Source organism: Ranitomeya imitator, chromosome 3 (assembly GCF_032444005.1).
Source record: "Ranitomeya imitator isolate aRanImi1 chromosome 3, aRanImi1.pri, whole genome shotgun sequence".
Classification (NCBI taxonomy): Eukaryota; Metazoa; Chordata; class Amphibia; order Anura; family Dendrobatidae; genus Ranitomeya; species Ranitomeya imitator.
The window spans coordinates 780982891-781001258 of record NC_091284.1 but is presented as its reverse complement, the minus strand read 5'-3'; the positions used below and the strand labels follow the sequence as shown (position 1 = coordinate 781001258).

General features: G+C 44.1%; 1 protein-coding gene across 1 annotated transcript in view; it reads left to right on the top strand.

The window, feature by feature from the left end:
* MIPEP (mitochondrial intermediate peptidase) overlaps positions 1-18368 on the top strand; it is a 123733-nt gene that overhangs the window by 38475 nt on the left and 66890 nt on the right. Inside the window, exons 11-12 of the mRNA XM_069759123.1 lie at positions 16519-16672; positions 17170-17247. Of these exons, the coding sequence (XP_069615224.1) occupies positions 16519-16672; positions 17170-17247 (232 nt within the window). The remainder of the gene's footprint in view (positions 1-16518; positions 16673-17169; positions 17248-18368) is intronic.

Sequence of the window (18368 nt, the reverse complement as noted above, 5' to 3'; positions counted from 1 at the left end):
ACTGGGGCTGCGCCTCGCTGCTGTAGTGTTTGCTGTGTCATAACAATATTTTATTTTTCCATTTCATAAAAAAACTAGACTGTAGTTAACAGCTTGACTTTCGTTTATAAAGAGAGGGGTGTTTTTTTTATTTTTCGCCCCAGCTGTGAGTCTGCCATTGTATGCTCCGGAAAAACGCCCATTTGTTGCTTCTTATAAAGTATCAGGTTGAAATAATGAAATTCTTCAGTTTATGCCTTCACTTTTCTTCTGCTGATCTTTTGTGCATAAAGAAATCTAGGTTAGATTTTTAGCTTTTTTCATTGTACTTGCTTTTGTCCAGCAGGGGGCGCCATTGTTTCACAATTGGTTTCAGGTGAAAAATAAGTGAGTGAGAATAATGAAGCTGAAAGGCTTTTGACTCTGCCTTAAAATAAAATAAAATAAGACGGACACCGCTGGATCAGAGGCCTCTGTCGCCGGCTCCTCTGCAGAGACCACCAGTCGGTGCTCACTTGTAGCACAAAGTGTGGATGTGAACCAGGCCTAGTAGTGATTGTACGGGCAGGCCTCTCTAACCCAACACCGCACATATTTTGGACCTTTTTAACAACTTTTTGCTCATGCTGGGGTTTTCTGTTTTAAGATTTTTTAAAAAAATTTTTTACTTAAAAGTTTTCAAATTCTGTAAAAAATAAAATTGCATCCAAAGTATAACAAATAAGCAACAATCCGTGGATGCACAAAAGGTGGAAAAAAATGGCATACGCAAAAAGACACCAGAACTGCTGCATTGTTGTCAATGCAGCCACCATTGGGATTTACATTCTTATGGTACTGTAGTTAAAAAATCAGTCAGGGAACTTATGTTTCTATTTGCCTATCTATTTTGCCCTATCCACTGAGCCCTTACTTCATTGAGCACGCTCAGGTGCTCCTGGTTTGGGGCACACGCACAGATGCCCCTGGTTTGGGGCACACGCACGACTGCCCCTGCTTCGGTGCGCGGGTGCCCCCTGCTTCGGTGAGCCCGCGCGCGGGTGCCCCCTGCTTCGGTGAGCCCGCACGCGGGTGCCCCCTGCTTCGGTGAGCCCTCGCGCGGGTGCCCCCTTCTTCGGTGAGCCCGCGCGCGGGTGCCCCCTTCTTCGGTGAGCCCTCGCGCGGGTGCCCCCTTCTTCGGTGAGCCCGCGCGCGGGTGCCCCCTTCTTCGGTGAGCACGCGTGCGGGTGCCCCCTTCTTCGGTAAGCCCGCGCGCGGGTGCCCCCTGCTTCGGTGAGCCCACGCGTGGGTGCCCCCTGCTTCGGTGAGCCCGCGCGGGTGCCCCCTGCTTCGGTGAGCCCGCGCGGGTGCCCCCTGCTTCGGTGAGCCCGCGCGCGGGTGCCCCTGATTTGGGGCACACATGGGTGCCCCTGCTGCGATGAGCACACGTGGGAGACCAGAGTGGACAGTCTTGGAAATGGTTTATTTTTCACGATTGCATCTGCCCAATCTGTATCGCCTGCACTTAATGGATTTTTAAAGGGGTTGGCCACTTGATGATATATGTGTAAAAAAAAAAACCTAAGGCAATTTGCCATTAAAGGGGTTGGAATATCATCACATTTTCACCTATTCGCAGGACGGGTGTTAAGTTGCAGATTGATGGGGGTGCGATGGCCGTGATCCGCACCGATTCTGAGAATGTGACTTTGGAGTCCCCTGTTTGAGTGAGCCGTGGTCAAGCCTCTGCACCACTGATGCAATATTGTCTATTAACTGATGCACAGAGGTCCAACCGCCATCGAATAGCAACTTATCACAGCTACCATAACGCCATTGTCATCTGGTCATTTTGTCACTTGTGTCCAACGGGAGTCTGAACAGACGACAGTGATTTTTTTCTCCCTTTTTACATTCTAGTTACCTACAATGGCTGCAGTTACTCTTGAGTGCCTGCTGTGTAACGCAGCTGGCACGTGCTCTGTATGTAGCAGATACTTCAGTTACAGCACTCTCGTAATTTTTCTAACAGAAATTTAAATTTTATTAAGAAACTCAGTTCATATGATAAGAAAACTGTGGTGCAAGCAATGACATAAGATTTTGATGTTTCGGCTCATCCCAAGCTTTGTTCACATAATCATTTACAAGACAGAAATTTTTAAGAAAGTACATCAAAAACAAAGTATAACAAAAAAATATGAGCAAAGACTTGTCTATATAGATATAGACACTGCTCAAAAAAATAAAGGGAACACTAAAATACCACATCATAGATATTACTGACTGAAATATTCTGGTTGCAAATCTTTATCCATTACATAGTGGAATGTGTTCAGAACAATAAAACATAAAAAAAAATTCAATGTAAATCAAAATGAATATCCCATGGAGGTCTTTATTTGGAATGATACTCAAAATCAAATTGGAATATCAAATTACTGGCTGATCTCCAATGGAAATGCCTCAAGACAAGGAAATGATGCTCAGTAGTGTGTGTGGCCTCCACGTGCCTGTATGACGTCCCTACAACGCCTGGGCATGCTCCAGGCTGTGGATGATCTCCAGAGGGTTCTTCTCCCAGACGTGGATTGAAGCATCAGTCAACTCCTGGACAGTCTGTGTTGCAACGTGGCGTTGGTGGATGGAACAAGCACATCTGGGACATCATGTCTCGATTGAATTCAGGTCTGAGGAACGGGCGGGCAAGTCCATAGCTTCAGTGCCTTCATCATGCAGGAACTGCAGACACACTTCAGCCGCATGAGGCCTAGCATTGTCATTCATCAGAAGCAACCCAGGGCCAACTGCACCAGCAAATGGTCTCACAATGGGTTTGAGGATCTCATCCCAGTACCTAATGGCAGTCGGGTACTAGTGGGTCGCTTGCCAGGTTCTAGGGGTACTCGGTACCGGGTCCGGTACTTAAAGGGGGTGTCACGGTGGCTGCGACCCGGTCTGTGGCCCTGGTCGCCCAAGTAAAGGGATAGTCTTTAAAGGGGATTTGGCAATAAAGTTTGTGTTCGTGACGCCACCTGTGGTATTCGGTCAGAGATGACCGACGCTGCTTAAAGGGGTCCTCTGGGGTGATGTTATGGTAGCTAAGGCTACTTTCACACTGGCGTTTTTTGCCAGATGTCGCAATGCGTCGTTTATGGCAAAAAACGCATCCTGCAAAGTTGTTTGCAGGACGCGATTTTGCCCCATAGATTAACATTAGCGACGTTTTGCCACACGTCGCAACCGTCGTGCGACGGTTGCGCCGTGTTGTGGCAGACCGCCGGGAGCAAAAAACATGTAACGTTTTTTGCTCCTGACGGACCGCTTTTTCCGACCGCGCATGCGCGGCCGGAACTCCGCCCCCACCTCCCCGCACCTCACAATGGGGCAGCGGATGCGCCGGAGAAATGCATCCGCTGCACCCGTTGTGCAGTGCGTCAAATGCTAGCGTCGGAATCTCTGCCCGACGCATTGCGACGGGGAGATTCCGACGCTAGTGTGAAAGTAGCCTAAGATGATATAACTTCCCACAGGTGAAGTTGGGTCCCCAGGGCTCCTGGTGTGTAGATGGAGATGGTGGGTGGTGGTGCAGTAAGAAATGGAGGACACAGGTTTGCAGTCTCTTTACCTGGTTTACTGAAGACTTCAGGCAGTCACAGTCCAGGGCACCAGATCACAGGTACAGGCAGGGTCCGGCCGGCTTGGAAGCGAGTTCAGAGTCCCCCTTACCAGGTGGAGTTAGAAGCCTTCCTACTAGCGCGGTGGTGTAGTCCCTTGCTGCATGTGGCTTCTGTCAAGGTCCTCACAGTTCTCTCTGTCCTCCTTAAAAGGGTAGGACACTAACCTGTATGACAGGTGTCTCGAGCCTTTTTACAGGGTCTCTATCACTACCCGGGCTCTATGCGCCACTGTTTCTCCAGATGTTAGGGCGGACAGGTGACGTGTAGTCCAGCTGTCCTGCTGGTTTCTGCTGTGCCTCGTGGAGTCCGACACAACCTCGGTCTTCCAGCTAGCGGTGTCTGCACTCTGCAGGGAGGTAGCCAGCCCTGTTGCAGCTATTCTCCCCAGTTCTCACTCTCCTGTGCTTCGCTCTCTTACACGTTCAGTACAAACTGTTCCTCTTTCTGTGTTATCTCTGTCCAGGAGCTGCAGCACCCTCTTGCCTGCACAGCCCCTTCAGTCCTTCCGACTTTCTCTCCTCTCTTTCTCTCTGACAGGAACTGACTGACTTTCCCTCCAGACCAGAATATATATATAGGGGAGCCACACATAAGCTGGATCAGAGCCTCCCCCTTCTGGCATGGAGTGTGAACATGTTGTATGCTTGTGTTACCTGATAAAGAAGATCTTCCTTTGCTTCCAAGCGTGACATCACTCTCCCCGTGAGGAAAGCAATGCCACTGTAACAACCAGGACCCTTACACTAGCACATGGAGGGTGTGCGGCCCTCTAAAGAAATGCCTCCCTACACCATTACCGACCCACTGCCAAACTGGTCATGCTGGGGGATGTTGCAGGCAGCAGAACATTCTCTATGGTGTCTCCAGACTCTGTCACGTCTGTCCCATGTGTTCAGTGTGAACCTGCTCTCATCCGTGAAGTGCAAAGGGCTCCAATGTCAAATCTGCCAATCTTTGTGTTCTCTGGCAAATGCCAAGCGCCCTGCATGGTGTTGGACTGTAAGCAGGACACCCACCCTCATGGAGTTTGTTTCTGACAGTGTGATCAGACACATGGATGTTAGTGACCTGCTAGAGGTCAGTTTGCCAGCTGTGGCACTGCTCCTCTTGTTCCTCCTTGCACAAAGGAGGTAACGATCCTGCTGCTGGGTTGTTGCCCTCCTACGGCCCCCTCCACGTCTCATGGTGTACTGGTCTGTCTCCTGATATTTGCTCCATGTTCTGGACACTACTGACAGACACAACTACCCTTCTTGCCACAGCCTGCATTGATGTGCCTTCCTGGATGATCTGCACTGTCTGAGCAACCTCTGTAGGCTGTAGACACCACCTCATGCTACTGTACTGTACCTCTAGAGGTGAGAGCAAAGACAAAATGCAAAAGTGATGAGAACAGAGAAATGGTCTGTGGTCACCCCCTGCAGAACCACTCCGTTATAGGGGTTGTCTTGCTAATTGCCTTGCTAAAGTAAATAGGCACGTATAAAGTCCCAGAGGTGGGTGTGACCAGAAGTAGGCTGGATCAACCAATATTAACATTACACTCTATGTGTTTCTAATACCATAAATAGTTTCTTTTGATTAATGGAGTAATAAGAGTAAGACAAGGCAAACCGTATATAAAAAGAAGAGATCATGTGGTGACAAGAGAAATAAAAGAACTAAAGCATAGTGACGCGAATACCATCATCAGGTTGGTGTGAATGGGTAGGGTGTCTTAAGTGACGCTTTGCGTAACATGTTAGTCTGTCAACAGCAGACAGGTATGTGACAACGCGATTCGCGTAATGGGGTGGGCGCATCAAAATAGGTGAAAGTGCCTCGTTTGTTAGGCAATCCATGCATATGTTGCTGCTGTCACACAGCCACACGACATGCAGCAGCGGTGACTCAAACACATTATTTGAGCACGCCGAAGACACTCAGCACCCGAGCATGGCGGATAACACCTTATACGAGCACGTTCACTATCCTTAGTCATTTGTGTGGTCTCTCATAGGTAAAGACCACCACAAGGGTATTTTATCAAAAAAATAGCATTACTCGATTCACACGTGTAATGCCCTTCTATGTAGTAGGTTCAGGTCCTGAGCCCGCTGTACGTAATACAATGGATATCACTTGGGGATTAAATATACGGTATATATCTCCTGGACCCCATTGCGTTCCGTGCAGGCCCCTAGCCCGCTCTTTTAGCTTTGGCGGAATGTCTCCGCTAATCTTGTATCTCCTTCCTTTATAACTGCTTAGTCCCTACGTAGCGCTAGAGAAGGTCATAGACCCGTTGGGAATTTCTCAACTTTTAGTCCCCTCGCCTTTATCTGGAACCTGGGGCAGAATGAGTAACCTGTAATGAGAAGATGACTCATGGAGAAGTTGCACAGCTCTGATTCTTCTCCGCATGTCATCTTCACTAACTATTCTAGCTTCAAGCCTCTGATCCTGTAAGTGCATGTTGGAGAAAACCTGGAAGGGGACGTGCGAGGTCAGCGGCAGCAGCGCTACCGTAATCGCCGGGCCTCGGGACAGCTCAGGGCCATACATAGAAATGTGTTACAACCGGTATTTGGAAAGCAGCAAAGAACATGGTGATAGTTTCACCTGGTAGTTATAGAAAGGATGTTGCCACTATTTTTTTTTTTTTTTTTGCTGTTTAATGACTGGAGGAGATTTAGTTTTTCAGCACCTGGCGAGCAGATATTTTTGGTTTTTCCAGTTGTGCGGGTTGAGATGTGTAACTGGCCGCCTGAACACTGCACATAAAGTCTTGTGTTTTTACGGAGGAGTTCGGTATCGCCAGGCCCTGCTTGAGTCAGAATGTAAAGGTAATCTGTCACCTGATCTGAGAGTAGGGACAGAGACCCTGATTCAAGTCATAAGAAACGAAAAGTTTGCTGACAGCACTCATGCTTGACAAAGACCCACTGGGGTCGAAACGTTGCTATCATGGCTGAATAAATTCACTGGTTTTGGTCTATACACCTGGATGGAGCGCTGTCTATTTTTACTACCTGATTCAAGTCATGTCGCTTACCGGGCCACTTGCTGTCATTTTTATAAAATCGCTGTTTCATTAGCAGGAAATTATCCATGGAGGACTAGTACAGCTGCTGCCGTGTAGTCCTCCATATTCATGAGCTGCGTATAAAGGACAAACTCCTGTTCAATGCCCTGTTGGAACATGCTAAGCTAATAGAAACAGGTCAGATCAAGATTCGCTCAGTCACTCTAGTAGTTAAATGGAATTTTTTGCTATATAATTTGAGGACAGCAGAGGTAGGGGTTAAAACACAGAATTCAATGATGTGTCATATCAGTGTGCTGTTGCGCTGAAGGTTTTATCACTAGGATATTATCATTGCTGTGACCAGCTGGGGTGTGCTTGCAATCTGACTCCGCCCCCTCCTGTGATAAGCAGCTTACTGTCTATAGACAATGTACACACAGAGCTTGGTGTGGGGCAGGGTTTAGCTTTCTCATCTTCTGCATTCTACAGCTAAAACCTGATTGTGTCAAAACTACTACACCCAGTAAAGTGGTACATTGTTGGAATCAGGGTCTCTGTCCCTACATTATGCTGCTCGCAGATGAGGTAGCAAAGTCTTGGTGACAGATTCCCTTTAAAGCTATGATTTGATGTTACCGTTGCAGCCAATCACTGGCCTAAAACCCTATACTATTAAGGCCAATGATCGCCTCAAGTGCTCCCTTGGGTAAATCAAGTTTGTCGTTGTTGCAGAGCAGTACACAAAGACCAGTGCTAATCCAGGACATCGCCAACTTCTCATGTGACCACTGCAGCCAATCATTAGGCATACACTGAGACCAGTGATTAGCTGCAGCAGTCACTTGAGTAGCTGGGTTTCGTTATCTCTGCAGATCAGACCAGTGAGGAGCGGTAGTGCTGGATTTATTAGGTAAGTAATGTGTTTTATTATTGTGGCCCATCTTTTTTTTTTTTTTTTAAGTCATTGCCAACGTGTAATGCAATTGTACATCACACATCGAGTGCATGCTCCGGAGCTGCGCTCACTCCATACGTGGGGGGTTATACAGCCTGCTTCTAACAGCAGCGGTCAGAGCGGCAAGGGTAGGGACACCCTTCCCCAATCATGGGCTGCTTATTGAATCAACCACCACCATCTTTGTACACCCGTTAAGCCTTTTTTTCTGTCATTTTCCATATACTGTAGTGATTAGGTATATATTACAAGTGATCCAGTTAAAGCCACCTAAGGGGACTAAAAAAATAAAGTAAGACTAAAAAAATAAATTGTTTAACTCACCTCTTCTTTTAGAAATAAAAAAAGCCTAGTTTTTTTTAGCACTTTGTCCAATAAAAGTCCGATCTACGAAAATATAAAATTAATCAATATTATGATGAATCCCATAAAGAGACGAAAACTCTAAACTCCATAATTGCAAAATTTTTTTGCTTGACTTGACTTTCTCAAAAAAGTTAAAACAAAAAGTGATCAAAACGTCATATGTACCCTATATATGTATCACTGAGGCTGCTTTCACGCATCGTTTTTTGCCATCAGTCACAATCCATCGACTTTTGAAAAAAAAACGGATCCGTCACAGATTGTGAAAAACTGATGCGATGGATCTGTTTTTTCACCGGATCCGACTAGCTGATCCAAAAATCGGAGCATGCTCAGTTAAAAAAACAGAATCCGTCGCCGGATTCTGTCATTTGACGGATCCGTCGCCATAAGCTTCCATTCTAGCAAACGACGGACACAAAATACGTTACTATGTCCGTTTTTCTCCGGCCACCGGATAAGCAACTTTCGTCCGATCCGGCGAAAAACGGATGAAACGTGATGCTATCCTTCGCAATCCGGCACTATTACAAGTCTATGAGAAAAAAAAACGGATCTGGCGGCAACTTTTGCCGGATCCGTTTCTTTTAAAATTCGCCAGATTGTGACTGACGGCAAAAAAGTGATGTGTGAAAGCAGCCTAAACACCTCAGCTCACCGCACAAAAAAAAAAAACAAACAACAAAACTTGTCTCTTGGAAAAAGGGTTGAAGAAATTGAAAGTGCAAAAATGGTCCTGTCTTAAAGGCCACCTACATTTTAGCTGCAGCAAAGATCGATATCGCTGTTGTCATACCCCACACACTTATTGCTGTGACAGCCCCCCTTAGATCTCTGCTGAATCCAAGGTTCTCCAAAGCCAACCATCTTTCAGGATGTATATAAACATGTTCTGTGTTTTATCTGTAGATGGTGACCTGTCTCTTAGGAACGTGAAAAAAATAAACGTCCGTTCAGTTCAGCAAGAGATTTCAGCTTCCATCAGAGACGACCTGACTGCTCCCCTGATATCTCGGTTTTAGTTCAATACTGCCAATCTGCAACGCCAGAAATGAACTGATGAGGGTGATGTTTTTGGTAAAAAAAAAAAAAAAAAAAGAAAAATAGAACAGAGCTATTTCTGATCCCATACAGCCCCTTTAATTATGGACGCATTGATCGTATGCTCTCACAAGTGTCTCCAGACTCCGCTGTGTGAAGACGCCGGCGCTGCTGGAAGGCGTTAAACAAGTGTGTCCTTCCCGTGTTAACGTGCAGAGCTGTGATAATTGAAGGCTCAGTTTCTACCATATCATCCATTTCCCAACCCTCCAGATTTCTCTGCACAGATGTTGCCTGCATTTCATTCTTTCTGCTTTTTTTTTTTTACATTTCACAAAACCATTCCGACTAGTGACCCGGATTGTCCCCCAACCCTCCCCATGATACAAAACCATCATTGACTAAATTCGTATGGTCGCCTTTAAAGTTTGACTTGACCTTTTGTGATTGTCGACTTCTGCGCTCGCAAAATCGGGAGGGGAGAATAGATCTGTGTTCCTGGCAGCAGCTGAAAAGTTTTGTAAGAAGCAGATGTCAAACATCTTGTGGTTCTGGGGAATTTTTTTTTTCTTTTTTTTTTTTACCAACCAGAAGCTTATATAACGGGCTGGCTGTAATTTTTATGACAATCAGGGGGGATCCTTCTATTACGGGCGCTGAGAGTTGGCCTACCGATGGCAAGTTAATCAGAGGCACATGAGCCACATTAGCTCAGCGAGAGAGAAAACACGTTTGAAGTGATGCGATGGACGGAAGATTCAGACCAAATGAACACAATTAAGCGCCATTTAATCCTAAAATAAAAGAAGAGAAATGACCTGGAAACTAGAGTTTTTCATCAACTTCTGGATTCCCGGACATCCCAGAGTAGCAGCAGTAGTAATATGTTATCTGAGGGTATATATCAGCGGTCATGGGAGTGCACTGTGTATGTGTGTATATAATCTTAAGCTTAATGTTTTATAAAAATTGTTTTTTTTGCAACAGCTATTTCAGTTTCATATATCTAATAAGTGTTGGACACAGTAATGTTTCTGCCTTGAAATGAGGTTTATTGTACTAACAGAAAATGTGCAATCTGCATTCAAACAAAATTTGACAGGTGCATAAGTATGGGCACCCCACCAGAAAAGTGACATTAATATTTAGTAGATCCTCCTTTTGCAAAAATAACAGCCTCTAGTCGCTTCCTGTAGCTTTTAATGAGTTCCTGGATCCTGGATGAAGGTATTTTTGATCATTCCTCTTTACAAAACAATTCCAGTTCAGTTAAGTTTGATAGTCGCCGAGCATGGACAGCCCTCTTCAAATGATCCCTCAGATGTTCAATGATGTTCAGGTCTGGGGACTGGGATGGCCATTCCAGAACAGTGTAATTGTTCCTCTGCATGAATGCCTGAGTAGATTTGGAGCGGTGTTTTGGATCATTGTCTTGCTGAAAGATCCATCCCCTGCGTAACTTCAACTTTGTCACTGATTCATGAACATTATTGTCAAGAATCTGCTGATACTGAGAGGAATCCATTCGTCCCTCAGCTTTAACAAGATTCCCGGTGCCGGCATTGGCCACACAGCCCCAAAGCATGATGGAACCTCCACCAAATTTTACTGTGGGTAGCAAGTGTTTTTCTTGGAATTCTGTGTTTTTTGGCCGCCATGCATAACGCCTTTTTGTATGACCAAACAACTCAATCTTGGTTTCATCAGTCGACAGGACCTTCTTCTAAAAAGAAATTGGCTTCTCCAAATGTGCTTTTGCATGCCTCACCTGACTCTGTTTGTGGCATGCTTGCAGAAACGGCTTCTTTCGTATCACTCTCCCATACAGCTTCTCCTTGTGCAAGGTGCGTTGTATTGTTGACCGATGCACAGTGACATCATCTGCAGCAAATTGATGCTGTAGCTCTCTGGAGGTGGTCTGAGGATTGTCCTTGACTGATCTCACCATTCTTCTTCTCTGCCTTTCTGATGTTTTTCTTGGCCTGCCACTTCTGGCCTTAACAAGAACTGTACCTGTGTTCTTCCATTTCCTTACTATGTTCCTCACAGTGGAAATTGACAGGTTAAATCTCTGAGACAGCTTTTTGTATCCTTCCCCTGAATAACTATGTTGAATAATCTTTGTTTTCAGATCATTTGACAGTTGTTTTGAGGAGCCCATGATGCCACACTTCAGAGGAGATTCAAACAGGAGAACAACTTGCAAGTGGCCAGTTTAAGTAGCTTTTCTCATGATTGCATACATTTGGCTATGAAGTTCAAAGCTCAGTGAGGTTAGAAAACCAAAAAAGGTACTTTAGTAAGTTAGTAAAAAGTAGGTAGGAGTATTTAAAACAAGAAAATGATAAGGGTGCCCATACTTATGCACCTGTCAAATTTTGTTTGAATGCAGATTGCACATTTTCTGTTAGTACAATAAACCTCATTTCAAGGCAGAAACATTACTGTGTCCAACAGTTATTAGATATATGAAACTGAAACAGCTGTTGTAAAAAAAAACAATTTTTATGAAACATTAAGCTTAAGATTAATAGGGGTGCCCAAACTTTTTCATATAACTGTGTGTATATATATATAGTATTTGATACACTGCCAATTTTGCAAGTTTTCCCACCTATAAAAGAATGGAGACTTCACCTGTGAGAGACAGAATCTTAAAAAGAAAAAGAAAATCCCCAAAATCTCTTTGTATGATTTTTACATTATTAATTGACCTTTTGTTGCATGAAATAAGTATTTGATACAACAGAAAAACAGAACTTATTATTTGGTACAGAAACCTTTGTTTGCAATTACAGAGGTCAGATGTTTCTTGTAGTTCTTGACCAAGTTTGCACACACTCCTCCATACAGATCTTCTTCTGAACTTTCAGGTGGCGGGGCTGTCACTGGGCAACATAGAGTTTCAGTTCCTTCCAAAGATTTTCTATTGGCTTCAGGTCTGGAGACTGGCTAGCCCACTCCAGGACCTTGAAATGTTTTTTTACGTAGCCACTCCTTAGGTGTCCTGGCTGTGTATTTCTTGTCATTGTCATGCTGGAGGACCCAGCCACGACCCATCTTCAATGGTCTTACTGAGGGAAGGAGGTTGTTGGCCAGAATCTTGCTATACATGACCTCATCCATCCCCCCCATCAATGCGGTGCAGTGGTCTTGACCCCTTTTCAGAAAAGCACCCCCAAAGGTTAATGTTTCCCCCACCAGGCTTCATGGTTGGGTTGGTGTTCTTGGGGTTGTACTGATCCTTCTACTTCCTCCAAACACGGCGAATGGAGTTGATACCAAAAAGTTTTATTTTGGTCTCATCTGACCATCATGACCTTCTCCCATGCCTCCTCTGGATTATCCAAATAGGCTTCAAATAGGCCTGGACATGTGTTGGTGTGAGCAGAGGGGACCTTGCGTGCTCTGCAGGATTTTAATCCATGACTGCGTAGTGTGTTACTAATAGTAATGTTTGAGACTGTGGGTCCCAGCTCTCTTCAGGTAATTGACCCGGACCTCCTTTGTAGTACTGGGCTGATTCCTGACCTTTCTCAGAATCATCCTTACCCCTCGAGGCAAGATCTTTCAAAGAGCCCTAAACCGAGGAAGATTGACGGTCATTTTGTGTTTCTTCCATTTTCTAATATTTGTGCCAACAGTTGTTGCCTTCTCACCAAGCTGCTTGCCTATTGTCCTGTAGCCCATATCAGCCTTGTGCAGGTCTACAATTTTGTCCCCGGTGTCCTTAGACAGCTCTTTGGTCTTGGTCATGGTGGAGAGGTTGGAGTGTGATTGATTGATTGAGTGTGTGGACAGGTGTCTTTTATACAGGTAAGAAGTCCAAAAAGGTGCAATTAATACAGGTAATGAGTGCAGAGTAGGAGGGCTTCTTAAACAATAACTAACAGGTCTGTGAGAGACAGAATTCTTGCTGGTTGGTAGGAAATCAAATACCTGATTCAAACAATAAAATGCAATATAATTACGGTATTTAAAAATCATACAATGTGATTTTCTGTTTTATTATTTTTAGATTCTGTCTCTCACATGTGAAGTGTAACTGCGATAAAAGTGATAGACTTCTCCATTCTTTGTAGGTGGAAAACTTGCAAAATCGGCAGTGTAATAATAATAATTATTAACTTTATTTATATAGCGCCAACATATTCCGCAGCGCTTTACAGTTTAACAGTTTCAAACACAACAGTCATATGTAACAACGTTAACAATACAATAATTAAAGCAAAATAAGACGACCCTGCTCATGAGAGCTTACAATCTACAATGAGGTGGGGGAGATGCAAAGTACAGGTGTGTATTTACAATGATGTATTTACAATGATGGTCCAGCCAATCCAGGTAATGTATCAAATACTTATCTTTCCCACTGTATACAGCCACTATGGATGATACGTATATATATATATATATTTATTTATATATATATTTTTATATATATATATATATATATATATATATATATATATATACATATACCGTATATACTCGAGTATAAGCCGACCCGAGTATAAGCCAAGACCCCTAATTTTGCCACAAAAAACTGGGAAAACTTATTGACTCGAGTATAAGTCTAGGGTGGGAAATGCAGCGGCTACTGGTAAATTTCAAAAATCAAAATAGATACCAATAAAAGTAAAATTGATTGAGACATCAGTAGGTTTAGGCTATGTGCACACGATGCGGATTTACTGCGGATCCGCAGCGTTTTTTCCACGCGGAAACGCTGCAGATCCGCAAAGTAATTTACAGTACAATGTAATACAATAGGAAAAAAAAAAATTCTGCGCTAATGGTACGGAAAATTCCGCATGGACAACGCTGCAGATCAAAAGAAGGAGCATGTCACTTCTTTTGTGCGGATCTGCAGCGTTTCTGCACCCTTCCATTATAGAAATCCGCAGGGGTAAAAAACGCATGAAATCCGCATTAAAAAAACGCATCAAATCTGCACCTGTGTTTTCTGCCTGGAGATGTAGATTTTGTGCAGAAAATTCTGCACCCCAATCCGCAAAGTGTGCACATAGCCTTAGTGTTTTTGAATATCCATATTGAATCAGGAGCCCCATATAATGCTCCATACAGTTCATGATGGGCCCCATAAGATGCTCCATAATAAAATATGCCCCATATAATGCTGCACAAAGGTTGATTATGGCTCCATAAGATGCTCCATAGCAACATTTGCCCCATATGCTACTGCTGCGATTAAAAAAAAAAATGACATACTAACCTCTTGTCCCGAGCAGGCGGTGACACCGCCACTTGCAATATTCACCTGTCCCTGTTCCACCGCCACGCGCCGCTCTGTCTTCCGTCGCTTTGCAGTGATTGTTCAGGCAGAGGGCGGCACACACACTAAACACGTCATCGCGCCCTCTGACCTGAACGTCACAGCCAGAGGACGCAGAATACACAGCGGCGCCCGGCGGTGGAACGGGGACAGGTGAATATCGCATGGCTCACCTACCCCATTATACTCATCCTCCTGGCGCGGTCCCTGATTCTCCGATGCGATGGCGCCGGCAGCTTTTTCCTGTGTCCAGCGGTCACTGGTACCGCTCATTAAAGTAATGAATATGCGCTCCACCCCTATGGGAGTGAACTCGCGTCCATATTCATTACTTTAATGAGCGGTACCACGTGACCGCTGAACACAGGAAGAGCAGCGGGCGCCGGAGAAGCAGGGACATGCAGAGACGCACCGAGAGCAGGTGAGTATGATGGACAGCTGCCGCTCCCCCGCCGACCCCCTGGGACAATGACTCGAGTATAACCCGAGAGGGACACTTTCAGCTGAAAATCTCAGCTTACTCGAGTATATACGGTGTATATGATATAAATATATACTGGCGCTTCTCATAAAATTAGAATGTCATCAAAAAGCTAATTTATTTCTGTTCTTCAATACAAAAAGTGTAACTCATGTATTATATAGAGTCATTACAAGCAGAGTGGTCTATTTCGAGTGTTTATTTTTGTTATTGTTGATGATTATGGCTTACAGTCAATGAAAACCCAAAAGTTATTATCTCAGAAAGTTAGAATAATTAACAAAAAACAACTGCAAAGGCTTCCTAAGCATTTTAAAAAGGTCCCTTAGTCTGTTTCAGTAGCTCCACAATCATGGGGAAGACTGCTGACTTGACAGATGTCTAGAAGGCAGTCACTGACACACTCCACAAGGATGGTAAGCCACAAAAGGTCATTGATAAAGAAGCCGGCTGTTCACAGAGTGCTGTATCCAAGCATATTAATGGAAATATGAGTGGAAGGAAAAAGTGTGGTAGAAAAAGGTGCACAAGCAACTGGAATAACCGCAGTCTTGAAAGGATTAAGAAGAGGCCATTCAAAAATTTTGGGGAGATTCACAAGGAGTGGACTGCTGCTGTAGTCATTGCTTCAAGAGCCACCACACACAGAAGTATCCAGGACATGGACTACAAGTGTCGCATTCCTTGTGTCACTCATGACCAATAGACAGCGCCAGAAGTGTTGTACCTGGGCAAAGGAGAAAAAGAACTGGACTGTTGTCAGTGGTCCAAGGTGATGTTTTCAGATGAAAGTATATTTTGCATTTCATTTGGAAATTAAGGTCCCAGAGTCTGGAGGAAGAGTGGAGAGGCCACAATCCAAGCTGCTTGAAGGTTCCACAATCAGTGATGGTTTGGGGAGCCATGTCATCTGCTGGTGTAGGTCCACTGGGTTTTATTAAGACCAAAGTCAGCGCAGCCATCTACCAGGAGATTTTAAAGCACTTAATTCTTCCCTCTGCGGACAAGCTTTTTGGAGATGGAAATTTAATTCTCCAGCAGGACTTGGCCCCTGTCCACACTGCCAAAATTACCAATACCTGGTTTACAAACAACAGTATCACTGTGCTTGATTGGCAGCAAACTCACCTGACCTTAACCCCATAGAGAATCTATGGGGTATTGTGAAGAGGGAGATGAGAGACACCAGACCCAACAATGCAGATGAGCTGAAGGCTGCTATCAAAGCAACCTGGGCTTCCATAACACCTCAGCAGTGCCACAGGCTGATCTCCTCCATGCTACGCCGCATTGATGCAGTAATAAGGAGCCCGACCAAGTATTGAGTGCATTTACTAAACATACATTTCAGTAGGCCAACATTTCGGATTTTAAAATCATTTTTTCAAGCTGGTGTTGTAAAGTATTCTAATTTACTGAGATAATGACTCTTGGGTTTTCCTTGGCTGTAAGCCATAATCATCAACATTAACAGAAATAAACACTTGAAATAGATCACTCTGTCTGTAATGACTCTATATAATATGAATTTCACTTTTTGTATTGAAGAACTGAAATAAATTAACTTTTTGATGATATTCTAACTTTGTGAGAAGCCCCTGTATATACACCCTGTATGGATTGGCTTCTCTCTCCACAGCTAGCATTGTTTTCGTTATTTTACATGTATTGATGACGACTCGGTTGCTTCTATTCTTTAGATTCACCCAGTTTTCATTTTTCTGTCCCCCTTAGGTATAACATAGAGCCCAGCTTGTACTCCCCTTTTTTCTCCCTTGGTGCCTGCATGGAAGGATTAAATTCGCTTTTTAACCAACTTCTTGGCATTTCTCTGTATTCTGAGCAACTGGAGAAGGGAGAGGTTTGGACAGAAGACGTCCGGAAACTGGTAATTTGTCTCGTATCTGTGGAAGGTTGAAAAACGAAGCGTTAGCGACGTCCAGCTACTCCCCCAGCTATTAGGACATGATGACATCGCACAGATGATCTCCTTATTAATTACATCTATACAGGATGCCAGAGCTTCCACATCATCTCCTCTGAGCGGTGGATCAGCCGTGGTGACGGACACCTTCTAGGACTTCTTTTCTTAGAACCATCACTGTGTCCCTCTATAACAATACCCCGACTTCACGTCTATTGAGATGTCATCTGACCATAATGGCCGATTTTGGCACCACCCAGATGTGTCCACATTATCTGCCATAGTCCCATAATGGGACCTCAGTAGCTGGAGGAAGCAGCCATTGAAAATTTATTTTTGTTATAAGACTACAAGTTTCTTTGAATATTATTTTTTTTTGCCAATTTTGAGGGACCTTTTTAATTTTTTTAATAAAACATCTTAAAAAATTCCTTTCTTCTTTTTCTTTTTTTTTTTTTTAGGCCGTGGTGCATGAAAGTGAAGGCCTTTTGGGTTACATTTATTGTGACTTTTTTCACCGTGCAGAAAAACCCCCACAGGTAAATTGTGTGAAAGACACAGCATGACTGCAATTACAAAGGCGACTCTACGGTAAATGTTGGTGACGTGCGGCTCAGTGTGCCGTCAATGTCCATAGTAGTGATGAGCGAACGTGCTGGGATAAGGTGTTATCTGAGCATGCTCGGGTGCTAACCGAGTGTCTTCGGCGTGCTCGAATAATATGTTTGGGGACTGCCTAACAAACCTCAATCCCTACATGTGTTGCGGATGTCGAAGAGCCACAAGCCGCGGGGACTCGAACATATTATTCGAGCACACCCAAGACACTGGGTTAGCACCTGAGCATGGAGGATAACACCTTATCCCAGCACGTTCGCTCATCACTAGTCAATAAGTATCTGGTGTCTGGGATCCCTACCAATCCCTATAACTAGAAGGCCACAGATCTGTGTGTAAAATCCTTTGTTCGGGGCCTAGCGACAATCCATGGGTCCAAGATGTCACTACCAATGCAAATAAATTATTCTGGCCACAATCCACAGCAAAAAAACCAATGGATTAGGGAACGTCACAATACATGAGACAACAATGACATGTCATCTGTACAAAAGGTGAAGGCCACATTCACATGTTCAGTATTTGGTCAGTATTTTACCTCAGTATTTGTAGCCAAAACCAGGAGTGGGTGATAAATGCAGAAGTGGTGATATGTTTCTATTATACTTTTTCTCTGATTGTTCCATTCCTGATTTTGGCTACAAATACTGAGGTAAAATACTGAACGTGTGCACGTGGTCTGCTTTAGTAGTAGTGTACCTAGGCCACGTTTACACATTAAGTTTTTATGAGTTTTTTACCTCAGTATTTGTAAGCCAAAACCAGGAGTGGGTGATAAATGCAGAAGTGGTGCATATGTTTCTATTATACTTTTCCTCTGATTGCTCCACTCCTGGTTTTGGCTTACAAATACTGAGGTAAAAAAAACTGACCAAATACTGAATGTGTGAATTGGGCCCAAGGGTCGTAGGGTAATTTACGCTACAAGATAATCGTGTGAGAGTTTGGTTATTAGTGACCAAGCCAAGTTTGTCAATGACCAGGCCACGTTTTTTATGGAAAATCTATAGGATATGTGTCTGCTATGTTGGCATAGCTTCAA